At 47.5% G+C, this 14,177-nt stretch overlaps 1 protein-coding gene across 13 annotated transcripts in view; it reads left to right on the forward strand.

Moving 5' to 3' along the window:
• Positions 1-14,177, forward strand: part of CAMK1D (calcium/calmodulin dependent protein kinase ID) — a 498,666-nt gene that overhangs the window by 203,368 nt on the left and 281,121 nt on the right. For 11 of the 13 annotated variants that reach the window (XM_005564630.4, XM_005564633.5, XM_005564632.5 and 8 more), the window contains exon 2: positions 10,703-10,834. The exons of the other annotated variants lie outside the window; for them this stretch is intronic. In XM_005564630.4, coding sequence (XP_005564687.1) covers positions 10,703-10,834 — 132 coding nt within the window. The remainder of the gene's footprint in view (positions 1-10,702; positions 10,835-14,177) is intronic. 13 annotated transcript variants of the gene reach the window in all.

A 14,177-nucleotide genomic window follows, 5' to 3' on the forward strand; every position in this document is an offset into this window, starting at 1 on the left:
TACTGCAACAACTTCCGCCTCCCGGGTTCGAGCCATTCCCCTGCCTCAGCCTCCCGAGTAGCTGGGACTACAGGCGCCCGCCACCACTCCTGGCTCATTTTTGTATTTTAGGTAGAGACGGGGTTTCACCGTGTTGGCCAGGCTGATCTTGAACTCCTCATCTCAGATGATCTGCCCTCCTCGGCATTCCCAAGTATTGGGATTACAGGTGTGAGCCTCCACACCCAGCTATTATTGTTTTTTTTTGTTTTTTGGGTTTTTTTTTTTGCTCTTTTTGAGACAGAGTCTTGCTCTGCCACCCAGGCTGGAGTGCAGTGGCGCGATCTTGGCTTACTGCAACCTCTGCCTCCTGGGTTCAAGTGATTCTCCTGTCTCAGCCTCCCGAGTTGCTGTGATTACAGGTGCCCACCACCACGCCCGGCTAATTTTTGTATTTTTTCAGTAAAGACGGGTTTCGCCATGGTGGCCAGGCTGATCTCAAACTCCTGACCTCATGTGATCTACCCGCCTTGGCCTCCCAAAGTGCTAGGATTACAGGTGTTAGCCTCCCACGCCTGGCTGTTGCCCGATTATTCTTAACAACCTTAGGTTAAAGATGAAAGGTATTAGAAACTGGAAAAGACTATGAGAAACTGGGATAGAAACAGATTTCTTGTTTCCATTTTTTACAATAATAATTGGTAGTGAGGAGGGAGTTAGCCAGCGTATCTCTGGGCTTGGCTTGGTTCTGAGTTCTGGGCCCAGCATAAGCTAAAGGTCTGGAGTTGAGACGACTGGAGTCGGAATGATTCTGATAATTTTTTAACTACAGGTAAGCACATGCCTATCTATAGCACAGGAGAAGGGTAAAAAACCAGTTCACAAGTCCTTAAATGTCTGTTTTTAGCCAAGGTATCCTTAGGGCACATGCATTTTGTGTTGCTTTTTCAGGGAACTCAGGAAGAACATTCCCAGATCCCAGGTCCACTTCTTTTCTTTGCCCTGTCACTCACTGGTCGCTTGGACCTCAGATCATTTCACTCAGAGAGGACTGGGTATACATTTAACAGCATGGAGAGCCAACCATCGTAACACCACAGTCCATTGAAACTGACTAGATAAAGCAAAGCAAAACAGCTTTTATTTTCCAGAGCCATCATTTATGAAGTTAAAAGTCTAAGTAGCCATTTAGAATTCTTTCATCACTATGGAAAATGGGATGGTTTCCTTTAGTCTTGGAAATTTGGTTCTCAAAAGATTATTTCCTCGCAGGCACCTGGCTTATAATCAGGATGAGCTGCCTGTGGGTGATGATTTGATTTTCTTTGAAATGTGGGGAAAAGGAGGAAGGATTCAACTTTTGCAATTTGTACAGCCTATCATCAGGTGAAGAAAACATTTAGCATTTCAAGATTAAATTTTTATTTGACCTTTCCAGTAATTTATCACAGAGATTCCTTTTTGATGGAAATTTTGTGTTTTTTAAATAGAATAATGGCTTTCTTTATCATTCAAATAAATGTCTTGTCACAACTTGAAAAAATGCAGTTTTTGAAACACTGAAATTTTTATTTCTCCCACAGTTATGCATTTTCTAAAGTCCTTTCATCTGTATAAAAATCTGCTGTTTCTTTTTACCAAATTTTACTTATTCAACAAGGATGAAGGTTTATAGGGAGAAAATATCATAAATTAACAAATTTAAGACTTTTTCTAGTCAAAACAAACAGTGATCTCTGGATTATTCAACTGTATAATATTACTTAAGCATTCAGGCATGTAAGTGCATGTTTTAAAATAAATCAGGAGGGACTCAAATAATTTTTATGCCTCAAGAGAAACCTTTGAGGTTCTTTCTGCACAGGCTTGCATAGAAACTTAGAGAAACATATTATGGAGGAGAAAAGAGATAGTACTGTTTTCTAGTACTAGTGTTGAGTGGATAGTGCTAGTGCTGAGTGGATGGTACTAGTGTTGAGTGGATAGTGCTAGCGTTGAGTGGATGGTACTAGTGTTGAGTGGATAGTGCTAGTGCTGAGTGGATGGTACTAGTGTTGAGTGGATAGTGCTAGCGTTGAGTGGATGGTACTAGTGTTGAGTGGATAGTGCTAGTGTTGAGTGGATGGTACTAGTGTTGAGTGGATAGTACTGGTGTTGAGTAGAAGGTCATTAGGATACATTACTTACTTTGCAGATCTACAGCACAGGAGAAGAGTGAAGAGCCTGATGGGGAATCAGAGGAGAGCCCCCATTAATGGTCATCATCAGAAGTGTCTTGGGCACCAGTTGACACAAGTATTATTAGGTCTAGAGACACAGAAACAGAATACATGCACCTCCTATTCTCGTATAGGAAGCATGTTAAGGACTGTAATGGGATGTGCACATGGGAAAGGTAATGTACGTTTAAGCCACATTTTTCAGAAGGAGAGCATCATTCTGCCTGGGTGAGAAGCAATTGAGAAAACCTTAAGAGAGGAGGAAATAAGAGGTCAAGGTGGGCAGATCACTTGAGGTCAGGAGTTCGAGACCAGCCTGATCAACATGGTGAAAACTCGTCTCTACTAAAAAAAAAAAAAAAAAAAAAAAGCTAGCTGGGCATGGTGGTGTGCGCCTGTAGTCTTAGCTATTCAGGAGACTGAGTCAGGAGAATAGCTTGAACCCCAGAGGCGGGGGTTGCAGTGAGCTGAGATGACGCCGCAGCACTCCAGCCTGGGTGACAGAGTAAGACTCTGTCTCACAGTAAAAAACAAAAAAGGAAAAAGGAGGAAATATACCATCTGGGCCTTTGAAAAATACTTGGAATTGGCTGGGCGCAGTGGCTCACACCTATAATCCCAGCACTTTGGGAGGCCGAGGCGGGCAGATCATGAGGTCAGGAGATCGAGACCATCCTGGCCAACATGGTGAAACCCCGTCTCTACTAAAAATACAAAAATTAGCCTGGCGTGGTGGCATGGGCCTGTAATCCCAGCTACTCGGGAGGCTGAGGCAGGAGAATTGCTTGAACCAGGGATTCGGAGGTTACAGTGAGCCACGATAGCACCACTGTACTCCAGCCTGGGTGACAGAGCGAGACTCTGTCTCAAAAAAAAAAAAAAAAAAAAAAGAAAAGAAAGAAAAAGGCATGGAATTTTACCAAGCAGAAAGGAAAAGGAATGAATGACATTCAGGGAAGGAGGGGATGGGCAGAACTTGAACAAAGGCCAGTGGTGTGAAAGGCCATTGTGTGTTCAGGAAACTGCCTGTTGAGTGGTGTGGTTGGGTTGAGGTGACTTGTATATGGTGGGGAGTGTTTGTGTTGGGGACAGTGGCTATAGTGGCAGATAAGCCTGCAAAGTTGTGGTCAGGTTTAGAAAAGCTTCGAGTGGCATGGGTAACTTGCAAAGGGATTTGAACTTGATCCCATAGACACGAAACCTCAACGATTTAAGGAGGGTAATGACATAATCAAATCTTATTTCCAGAAGAGTAATTTCAGTAACAGGAGGTAGCAGGTAGCAGTGGGCTCGCTGGGGGCTACGGGACCAGGAAGGAGTGGGTGGAGGTATTGCAGAATCGAGAGAAGGAGGACATGAACCAGAGGAACAGTGAAGGGATGGAGGAACAGGCGGGCGTTTGAGACTCTTGTCTCAAGCGGAAGACCTGAACGTACTTGGCGATGGAAATGACAGAGACAGAGAGCAGTAAAGTAGACAGGTTTTAGGCCGCATTACTGATTAGTAGAAATGAAAGAGAGAAGTTTTGGGGTAAAGATAACTGTGTTTCACTTTGGTTATCGTGCTCTTGAGAGGCTGGGAAGGGCCTTTGTGAGCGGAGAAGGTAAGGTTTGCACATGAGAGAGATTAAAATGTGGATGAAGCTTAGGAGACCATCAAAGGACAGAGGGGGCTGAGACTATGGAAACAGCTGAGATTTCCATGGGGAAGATACAGACTAGGAAGAAGGAAGGGTTGCAAATGAACCCTTGGGGGCCCATTGATGTTTGAAGGGAGGAAGAGGAGATGGAGATGGAGAGGAAATGGACATAGAGGCAGAAGGAGAGGACTATGCTGTAGAACCAAGAAGCAAAGAATTTTAGGAAGAAGGTCAAGGCAAAAACCAGTAGGATGAGCAGTGAGAGGAAGCCATTGGGTTTAGCAACTGGGAGACCCCTGGGGGGCCCTGCCCACGAGGGTCCAGTCAAGTGGTGGTGGAGGAAGAAGGCGGACTGCAGAGAGAAGAGTGGGGCACGGGCTCCAGGCCAGTGACAGCTGTGCCCAGACAATTTTAAGTTGCCAGCATGATTCGGTCTGGCTGGAGTGCCCCATCGTTCAGCTTTAAATGCACAATGCTTATGTTTTACAGCCTATAGACTGCAACCTGCTTTGACCTCTTTGTATTTTTTAAAACTTTGTCACTCTGTCCCTGCTTTTGTTCCTTGGAATTTATGTTCTTGGGTTGCAGGAAGTCTTTATAGGTTTTCAGATCATTTTCCTTGCTGTAGCCTTTCTTGTCACAAGGACACCCCCCTCCTCTCTCTCTCTCTCTCTCTCTCACACACACACACACACACACACAGACACACACACACACACCACTGTGTTATATAATATCATAGAAAGTGCTCAAACTGTTCATTCATGAGCTTTGTGTTTGATGTTTCTAATTAAATTTCCTGGAACAGGGGAAGTGTCTTCAAGTGATTTCTGTTTATTGTGGGAACAGTAACAGTTTATGGTAATCTTATATCCCTTAAGAAGGCCAGAGAACTTTGTCTTTCGAAAGCTTAAAGCAGGTAAATGCACATTGTTTGGCTAAATGATAAAGCAGGTGGATTTGCGGGCTTGGAGCGATGGCAGCTCATCTGACAACAGGGTCTTCTAACCCCCTCCATCCCTGTCACCTGCAGTGCTTGCCAAGCACACGCCCTGGTAGCCATGGGTATCAGCCCGGCATGACTCATTGAGAAAGGACCTCGGAGAGAATAGGAAACCGAGTTCTATTTTTTGCCCTTTACCACTTGTGTGATGGGACTCAGTATCCTCATCTGTAAAATGGAGATGGCAGTAACTTCTCGTCTGCTTCATGGGGTTGCTGTAAGGAGTGGATTCACTCATATATGCCAGAGTCCTTTGTAAATATCAAGTTGCTCACTCCAGCTGGCACCCTACAGTTGATAAATTTTTTTCTCCTTTAGGGAGGTATTTAGTGAAAAGGTCTATCTAGTTTTTCCAATGTATCCGTCCTCAGGCAACATCATTGATTAGAAGCAAGCAGACCTTTTATGTTTATCTTTTTATTGCAGTGAAATATACATAACATAAACTTTACCACTTTAACCTCTTTGGGGGGTGGGGTGTGGGGTGCGGCGGGGGACAAGGTCTTGCTCTATGGCCCAGGCTGAAGTACAGTCCCGTGATCATGGCTCACTGCAGCCTTGACCTCCCGGGCCCAAGTGATCCTCCTACCTTAGCCTCCCAAGTAGCTGGTATGACAGGTGTATATCACCGTACTTGGCTAATTTTTAAATTTTTTGTAGAGACAGGGTTTCACTGTGGTGCCCAGGCTGGTCTCGAACTCCTGGGCTCAAGCGATCCTCCCACCTCAGCCTCCCAAAGTGCTGGGATTATAAGCATGAGCTACTGTGCCCGGCCTATTTTAACCATTTGACAGAGTACAGTTTGGTGGCATCAAGTATATTCACATCGTTGTGCAACCATCAACCCCATCCATCTCCAGACCTTTTTTTTTCTTTTTTTTTTTTTTTTTTTGAGACAGAGTCTCGCTCTGTCATTGAGGCTGTAGTGCATAGGCGTGATCTCAGCTCACTGCAGCCTCCGCCTCCAGGACCCAAGTGGTTCTCCCACCTCAGCCTCCTGAGTAGCTGGGACTACAGACATGTGCCACCACACACTGCTAATTTTTATATTTTTAGTAGAGACGGGGTTTCACCATATTGGCCAGGCTGGTCTCAAATGACCTCAAGTGATCTGCCTGCCTTGGCCTCCCAAAGTGCTGGGATTACAGGCATGAGCCACCATGCCTGGCCTCCAGATCCTTTTCATCTTCCCAAACGGAAACTCTGTCCCCATTAAACAGAACTCCCCATTGCCTTCTCCCCCTAGTCCCTAGCAACCACAGTTCTACTTTCTTCCTTTATGAATTTGATGACTTTGGACACCTCCTGTAAGTAGAATCATACAGTATTTGGCTTTTTGTATCTGGTTTATTTCCTTTAGCATAAATGTCCTCAGAGTTCATCCGTGTTCCAGCATGGGTCAGAATTCCATTGCTGTTTGTGGCTATTTACTGTTATATGTGTAGACCAGATTTTATCCATTTGTCCCCCAGTGGATGCAAGGGTTGTTGCCACCTCGTGGCTGTTGTGAATAATGCCGCTGTGACTGTGGCTGTCGACCCCCCTGTTCATTCCCCGCTTTCACTTCTGGGTATAGACCTAGGCGTGGAGTTGCATGCTGACTTGCATTCGCAGAGAATGGGACTGGAAACTTGGCTCCGTGACTCTACTCAGGATCTTCTGATGGAGACTCCTTGGTGTGTGGTGTCAAGCCTGGGCTGTTTAGCATGCCGCTGTCCTGCCTTCCCCATAGGGGGCCACATAGCCCATCGCCACCTAGCCAGGGACAAAGGCAGAAAAACCCTAGCTCCACGGGCACTACTGCCTCGCCGTGTTGTCAGCTTCCTGCCGTGGCAGTGCTGGCTCTGAGGAGACCCCTTGGTCCCTTCCTCAATCTCTTGTCCCTCGGGCTGAGTCCTGCGGCAACCTCACTTCTCACTCCATTTCCTCCAAGCAAGGAAATGCTTTTCTCTTATAGGCTACCAAGGGTCCGATTGAGCAGGGTGTCCCCTCTGTGTGGGCCGTGGTCATTTCTGATCACAGGGATTCTGTAGAGGAAGGAGCACCTGTGGATGGAGAGTGGAGCGAGGGGCAGCCCAGGAGGAGAGGGACCTGATCGCCGTTCCCAGCCCAAGCCCTTGTCCGTGGTCACTGCTGCCAAAGGGCTTTTCCACCTTCCGGAAAATGGACTTAGTAAATCCAACAAACTAAGGAACATTGGGGTGTCATCAGCATTAGGGACTCAAGTGGCCAACAGGGAAACTGACTGACTGACTGAATGAATGAATGAATGAAGTATCTGGTATTAAACGACGTGGCCGGGCACAGTGGCTCAAGCCTGTAATCCCAGCACTTTGGGAGGCCGAGATGGGTGGATCACGAGGTCAGGAGATCGAGACTATCCTGAGTAACACGGTGAAACCCCGTGTCTACTAAAAACACACACACAAAAAACTGGCCGGGTGAGGTGGCAGGTGCCTATAGTCGCAGCTACTAGGGAGGCTGAGGCAGGAGAATGGCATAAACCCGGGAGGCGGAGCTTGCAGTGAGCTGAGATCCGGCCACTGCACTCCAGTGTGGGTGAGACTCCTTCTCAAAAAAAAAAAAAAAAAAAAGAAAGAAAAAAGAAAAAAAAAAAAAACCACCCGTGGTGCTTGAACCTTGGTCTTTCCCCAGTGATTTTTCTCATACTCTAACATAGTTCTTGTTCTACCTCCCAGAGGGTAGTGAGGGGGAACACGTACCTCCTCATTCAGGGTCTTGGCCCACCTAAGAACTCTGTGAGGTGCAGCCACCTGTCTCCCCCTGGCTTAGCGATGAGTGAGGAGGGATGGGCCATGGGCTCAGGGGCCGTCTCTGGAATTGTTATGATTTGAGTTTCCTGGACAAAAGCCATTGGCCATGGCCGGTGTCACTGGGAATGCCTGACTCCGTGTATCCCTCTGTGATAAACCTGTGCTTGGTCTTTATCTGTTTATATTTAATGATGATTGTTCTGGCAGGTTCTAGAAGGTTTGGCTTCTGGGATGTAGTGTTTTGAGGGGAGAATCCTACGGATGAATCATTTGTGGATTTGGGCAGAAGATCCTGCTTCTGATCTTTTTCATCTGGGATATTTTGTGGAAGGACTATGTTCTGCCCCTTGGGTTTGTATAATTTCAAACAGACCTTGAAGCTATAGACAAGCTTGTCTCATGAGCATTCATGGGCCGGTGGGAGCGCTGTCCTGAGGTTAACTGCAGTGAGTGGAAGTGAATTCCTCTCGCTGGATAGGATTTTTAAACATGCATTTACCTTCCCTTGGATTGTGACAGAGTGTGCGTTGCTGTCAGGAGGCCAAGGAGAGGAGGAGGAAGGGCGTTCCCTCTGTGCAGGAATCTCTTTGACAGTGACTAAAGTAGGGGTTCCCAACCCCTAGGCCGCAGACCAATACTGGTAGGGTATGTGGCCTGTTAGGAACTTTGCCACACAGCAAGAGGTGAGCAGCGGGCAAGCAAGCACAGCGTCATCTGTACTTAACAGCCACTCCCTGTTGTTCTCGTTACCGCCTGAGCTCCGCCTCCTGTCAGATCAGCAGCGGCACTGGATTCTCATAGGAGCATGAACCCTGTTGTGAACTGTGCACACGAGGGATCCAGGTTCCACGCTCCTTATGAGAATCTCATGCCTGATGAACTGTCACTGTCTCCCATCACCCCCAGATGGGACTGTCTAGTTACAGGAAAACAAGCTCAGGGCTCCCACGGATTCTGCATTATGGCAAGTTGTAGAATTATTTCATTATACATTCGTGTGTAATAATAATAGAAATAAAGTGGCTGGGCATGGTGGTTCACACCTATAATCCCAGCACTTTGGGAGTTCGAGGCGAGTGAATCACTTGAGGTCGGGACTTCGAGAGCAGCCTGGGTAACATGGTGAAACCCCATCTCTACTAAAAATACAAAAATTAGCCAGGAGCGGTGGTGGACACCTGTAATCCCAGCTCCTTAGGAAGCTGAAGCAGGAGAATCGCTTGAACCTGGGAGGCAGAGGTTGCAGTGAGCCAAGATTGTGCCACTGCACTCCAGCCTGGGCAAGAGAGCCAGACTCCGTCTCAAAAAAATGAAATAAAGTGCACAAGAAATGTAATGCACTTGAGTCATCCCCAAACCACCCTGCTCTCCCGGGTCCATGGGAAAACTGGTTTCCATGAAGCTGGTCCCTGATGCCAAAAAGGTTGGGGACCATTGGACTGAAGAAGGTAATGCCTGAAGCCCTGGCATTGCCATAACACTGGGGCTTCCAGTGGTTTCTCTGGACACAGGAACGTTGGTTTCTTGAAGCAGGAGTTGAAAGTCTCGGGACAGAGGATGACTCGGTGGGCTCTGGTACGTCCCTGTGCACAGAGCTGGGATCTGGAGGATCTGGGGATGACGGAGGAGCCTGTTCCATGCCAGGGTTATTAGTGGAGTTCTGCATGCAGGGCTGGCTTGCCGTCAGTGAAGGAGCTGGTCCCGGGGTGCTGGCTCTGGGGCTCCCTGATCACAAGGGGCTCCTCCAGAGAAATGGACTCTCCAGCCCCAGATGTCCTGGTTTTAGTTTGTTGCTCTGCCGTTGCAGAGTGAAATGTGTATTTTCAGGCAGGACAGTCTTCCCCAGTCCATGGCCCTTGTTTGTTAGTTTCTTTGGTTTAAAAAGGATTCAAGCCGGGCGCGGTGGCTCAAGCCTGTAATCCCAGCACTTTGGGAGGCCGAGACGGGCGGATCACGAGGTCAGGAGATCGAGACCATCCTGGCTAACACGGTGAAACCCCGTCTCTACTAAAAAATACAAAAAAATTAGCCGGGCGAGGTGGCGGGCGCCTGTAGTCCCAGCTACTCGGGAGGCTGAGGCAGGAGAATGGCGTAAACCCGGGAGGCGGAGCTTGCAGTGAGCCGAGATAGCGCCACTGCACTCCAGCCTGGGCGACAGAGCGAGACTCCGTCTAAAAAAAAAAAAAAAAAAAAAAAGGATTCAAGCTGCTTGGTGAGCGCTTGTACCCTCGGACCAATTAATGACCCTGTGTCTGGGCCACCTACAACACTGCTCACACTGCGTCATATCCTTACCCAGCTGGGAGAAGGAGTCCAGTGTTTGCAGAGCGCTCTGAAATTTCCTCTAGATGAAAAAGCCTGTGAGGACCTGGGGGTTTTAGTGTGACTTTCTGGTCCGTGTGGAGGTGCGGAGAGCTGACACTGGCAGAAGGATCCAGTCCTTTTCTGTAGAAGAAACCTCTTGTGGGCTCCAAAGTGACGCCACTGTGCTCTGCAGCAGGTGGTACCGGGAGGTGGCCTCACCATGTCGACCTCCACATCCACATGTCCCTTTGCAGGAAAGCATGCTTGCCCCTGTGTACTTCTTTTTTAAAAAAATTATTATTATTATTATTATTTTTTGAGACAGAGTCTTGCTCTGTCGCCCAGGCTAGAGTGCAGTGGCACGATCTCGGCTCACTGCAACCTCTGCCTCCCGAGTTCAAGCGATTCTCCTGCCTCAGCCTCCCAAGTAGCTGGGATGACAGGTGTGTGCCACCCCGCCTGGCTAATTTTTTGTATTGTTAGTAGAGACGGGGTTTCACCATGTTGACCAAACTGGTCTTGAACTCCTGACCTCAGGTGATCCGCCTGCCTCAGCCTCCCAAAGTGCTGGGATTACAGGCGTGAGCCACTGTGCCTGGCCGCCCCTGTGTATTTGTTTGCACGAAGATGTTTGGCAAGGAGCCATGGTGGATAAAAGTAACAGTAATGCTTACAATTAAGCCGTCGTTATTGTTTACTTAAACTTTGGTGGTAGGGTGAATAGAGCTATTGCAAAACCAGACTCCTGCATCTAAGTGTTCTTTTTTTCCCTCTTTGTTCACAGCGGGGCCTTTTCGGAAGTGGTTTTAGCTGAAGAGAAGGCAACTGGCAAGCTCTTTGCCGTGAAGTGTATCCCTAAGAAGGCGCTGAAGGGCAAGGAAAGCAGCATAGAGAATGAGATAGCTGTCCTGAGAAAGTAAGTGCTGGAGGGCAGCCCTCCTCCCTTCCTCCTCTCCTCCCCTCCTCCCTCCTCCCCTCCCCAACACCTCCCCTCCTCCCTTCCCCACCTCCTGGCCCCTGTGTCCTGCAGGATGCCTGCCCCGGAGGCAGACTTTCCTCGGGGGCAGAGGGGCCCCCAGAGGACTCTGCAAATGATAACCCACTTTCAAAGCACTTTTCCCATAGATCTCTCGTGTCTTATAACATTCACGGCCATGGTTGGAAGTAGTTCTCAATTCCAAAGAGCACAGCTGTCAGGCAGACTTGCTTGGGAACCGAGACCCTGCCACTCACGATATCCGAGTGACCGTGGGCCGGCTACGGAGCCCTGAGTCTCCTCTGTAAAATGGAGTTACTGGCATCTCCTTGGCAGGGTGTTGTAGGGATTTGGTAAGATGCTGCTTACTACGTTTTTGTGAAGGGCTCACTGCGGCACTCACCACGTAGTAAGTGCTCAGTAAAGGTCTGTGCTGTTGCCACCGCTATGAGTACTGTTGTTGTTGTTGTTGTTGTTGTTGTTACTGTTTTATTTATGATAAGGTGATAAAGCTCATAAAATACAGTCATGTGTCCAAAGCCTTGCAGCTCCAGGGTGGCAGAGCCTGGAATACCAACCCGGCCAGTGGTACTTCCACATGCTCCGATGGTTTCTCCCATTCTCTGCCACAGACGTGGCACCTGGCACCCAGCAGGCTGCATGGAGTTCACTGTTTCAGTGCTTACCTCTTCATTTCTTTCTTTATTTCCTTTCTTTCCCTCCCTCCCTCCCGCTTTCCTTTCCTTTCTCTCTCTTTCTTTGTTTCTTTCTTCCTTTCTTTCTCCTTCCTTCCCTCCCTCCTTCCCTCCCTCCCTCCTTCCTTCCTTCCTTTCTTTCTTTCTTTCTTTCTTTCTTTCTTTCTTTCTTTCTTTCTTTCTTTCTTTCTTTCTTTCTTTCTTTCTTTCTTTCTTTTCTTTCTTTCTTTTTCTTTCTTTCTTTCTTTCTTTCTTTCTTTCTTTCTTTCTTTCTTTCTTTCTCTCTCTCTCTCTCTCTCTCTTTCTTTCTTTCTTTCTTTCTTTCTTTTCTCTCTCTCTCTCTTTCTTTCTTTCTTCTCCTTCCTACCCTCCCTCCCTCCCTCCCTTCCCCTCCCTCCCTGCCTCCCTTCTCCTCCCTCCCTTCCTTCCTTCCTCCCTTCCCTTCCTTCCTCCCTCCCTCCTTCCGTACTTGTTGACAGAGTCTCGCTCTGTTGCCCAGGATGGAGTACAATGGCGCAATCTTGGCTCACTGCAACTTCTACCTCCTGGATTCAGGTGATTCTCCCACCTCAGCCTCCCAAGTAGCTGGGATTACAGGCATCTGCCATCATGCCCAGCTAATTTTTGTATTTTTGTAGAGACGAGGTTTCACCATGTTGGCCAGGCTGGTCTTGAACTCCTGACCTCAGGTGATCTGCCCGCCTCGGCCTCCCAAAGTGCTGAGATAACAGGCATGAGCCACTGTGCCTGGCCAAGATTTTCATTTATTTCTATTACACACGGGGAGTGAAAATATAAGAAAGTCCCCTCTTGTATAATGGCACACATAGAACCATTCATTTTTTCTTGTTTTCTCCAGGCAGGATCTTGCTCTGTTGCCCTGTCTGGAGTGCAATGGCATAATCTTGGCTCACTGCAACCTCAACTCCTGGGCTCAAGTGATTTTCCCACCTCTGGCTCCTGAGTAGCTGGGACTGTAGGCACATGCTATCATGCCTGGCTAATTAAAAAACATTTTTTTTTGTTTGTTTTAGAGATGGAGGACTCACTGTGTTGCTCAGGCTGGTCTTGAACTCCTGGCCTCAAGCGGTCCTCCCACCGCAGCCTCCCAGATTGCTGGGATTACAGGCATCAGCCATGGCGCCTGGCTCCCAGAACCATTCTGATGTGTCTGGATGCACCCCAACGATGTTCTTTCATGGGTGTGGTGTCCGCACCGTTCCCCACACTGCCATGATTAAGCCATTGCCCTGTAATGTCAAAAGGTTTGGGGGAGTAAGCCCTTATGTAGTACCTGATTTTGCATGTTTGGAGTGTGTCTGAGCAGGGTGCTACGGAAATTTGTAAGAGTTGCTATGAATAAAAGATGTTCGAAATATCCTTGAAATTTTTGGGGTTTGGAATCAGCACATAGCAAGAATCTCTGTACCAATAAGCAAAGCAGAACGAGAACAAGTCTTCTAGAGCCTCAACACAAAATATCACGCTCCTCACATTCTTTCTGAATGAACATCTTACCCACTTCTCTCTTACTGGGACCAGCAGTGTCCACCGAACAAATAATGGGCCATTATTTGTACAAACCCAGCAGTGCTGAGAGGGCCAGGACAGTCGATCTGTAGTCTTCTGACCTTTGTGAACCTCCCAGAAGAAGCTACAGCATGCGTGATAAGTGTTTGAGAACCAACAGGTCTCTATAACATTGTAGCCTAAGCGGTTTGCTTATTTGTTTGGTAGTTGGACTGTTTCTAGGTGCTCTGGATTGTCTATTAGGAACCCAGTGAGTTTCAGGTTGTCCTGAGGAGGATTGCAGGAGATGATTGTATGGAAGAGAATCTGGGAAAACAAATTAGGTACATTAGCATCTAGCAGGAAAACATGATGTTAATGAGACCTTTATTTAAATTGCTCATTTTCCAATATGAAATCAGTACTTGGAGAAGAAGTTGTTTGCTGGTGACATTAAGTTGCAGGCATATTACAGATATTTGACACTGTAGATGGAATTCCGGGTGGGCCCAGAGCCTTCCAAAGGTTTTACGTTGGGCGCAGGAGCTGTCTGCTGAGGATTGAGAATGGTGACTGTATTTTTGTGTGACTCCCTTAGGGCTGAGAAGTCCAAAAGCGGAGGAAGTCAGTTTCATTTTTTAGCGTTATTTTTCATTTGCATGAGCAGAGGCCATGGAGGTAGGCTTTATAAGCCAGTCCTGTTGATGCTGTGGATGGTCTGTTTTAATTGTCCTCACCCTGTGCCTCACTCAAATAATCACTTCCAGGGAGAGGGCATTGAAAAACCGAGGAGGGCTGGAGGGCTGGAATAACTTGTGATGGTTTCTCAGTATCCGCTGCTGGAGTGCCTGGAAGCCTGACCCGTCTTTTAGGAGTCAAGAACAAAGAAGTGCTTTCTCCAGGGATAAGAAGGTGATCGATAATATCTCCCGCACTGACTTTTTTTTTTTTTTTTTTTTTGGTCCTCTGCAAATGATTTACATGTGGAATAAGAGGCAGATCCACATCACGAGCAGCTGAAAGCAACGTCAATGAGCTAGAAAGAAAACAGTTTGAAAGCACTCAGAATGTTGTCATGG

Source organism: Macaca fascicularis, chromosome 9 (assembly GCF_037993035.2).
Source record: "Macaca fascicularis isolate 582-1 chromosome 9, T2T-MFA8v1.1".
NCBI lineage: Eukaryota > Metazoa > Chordata > Mammalia > Primates > Cercopithecidae > Macaca > Macaca fascicularis.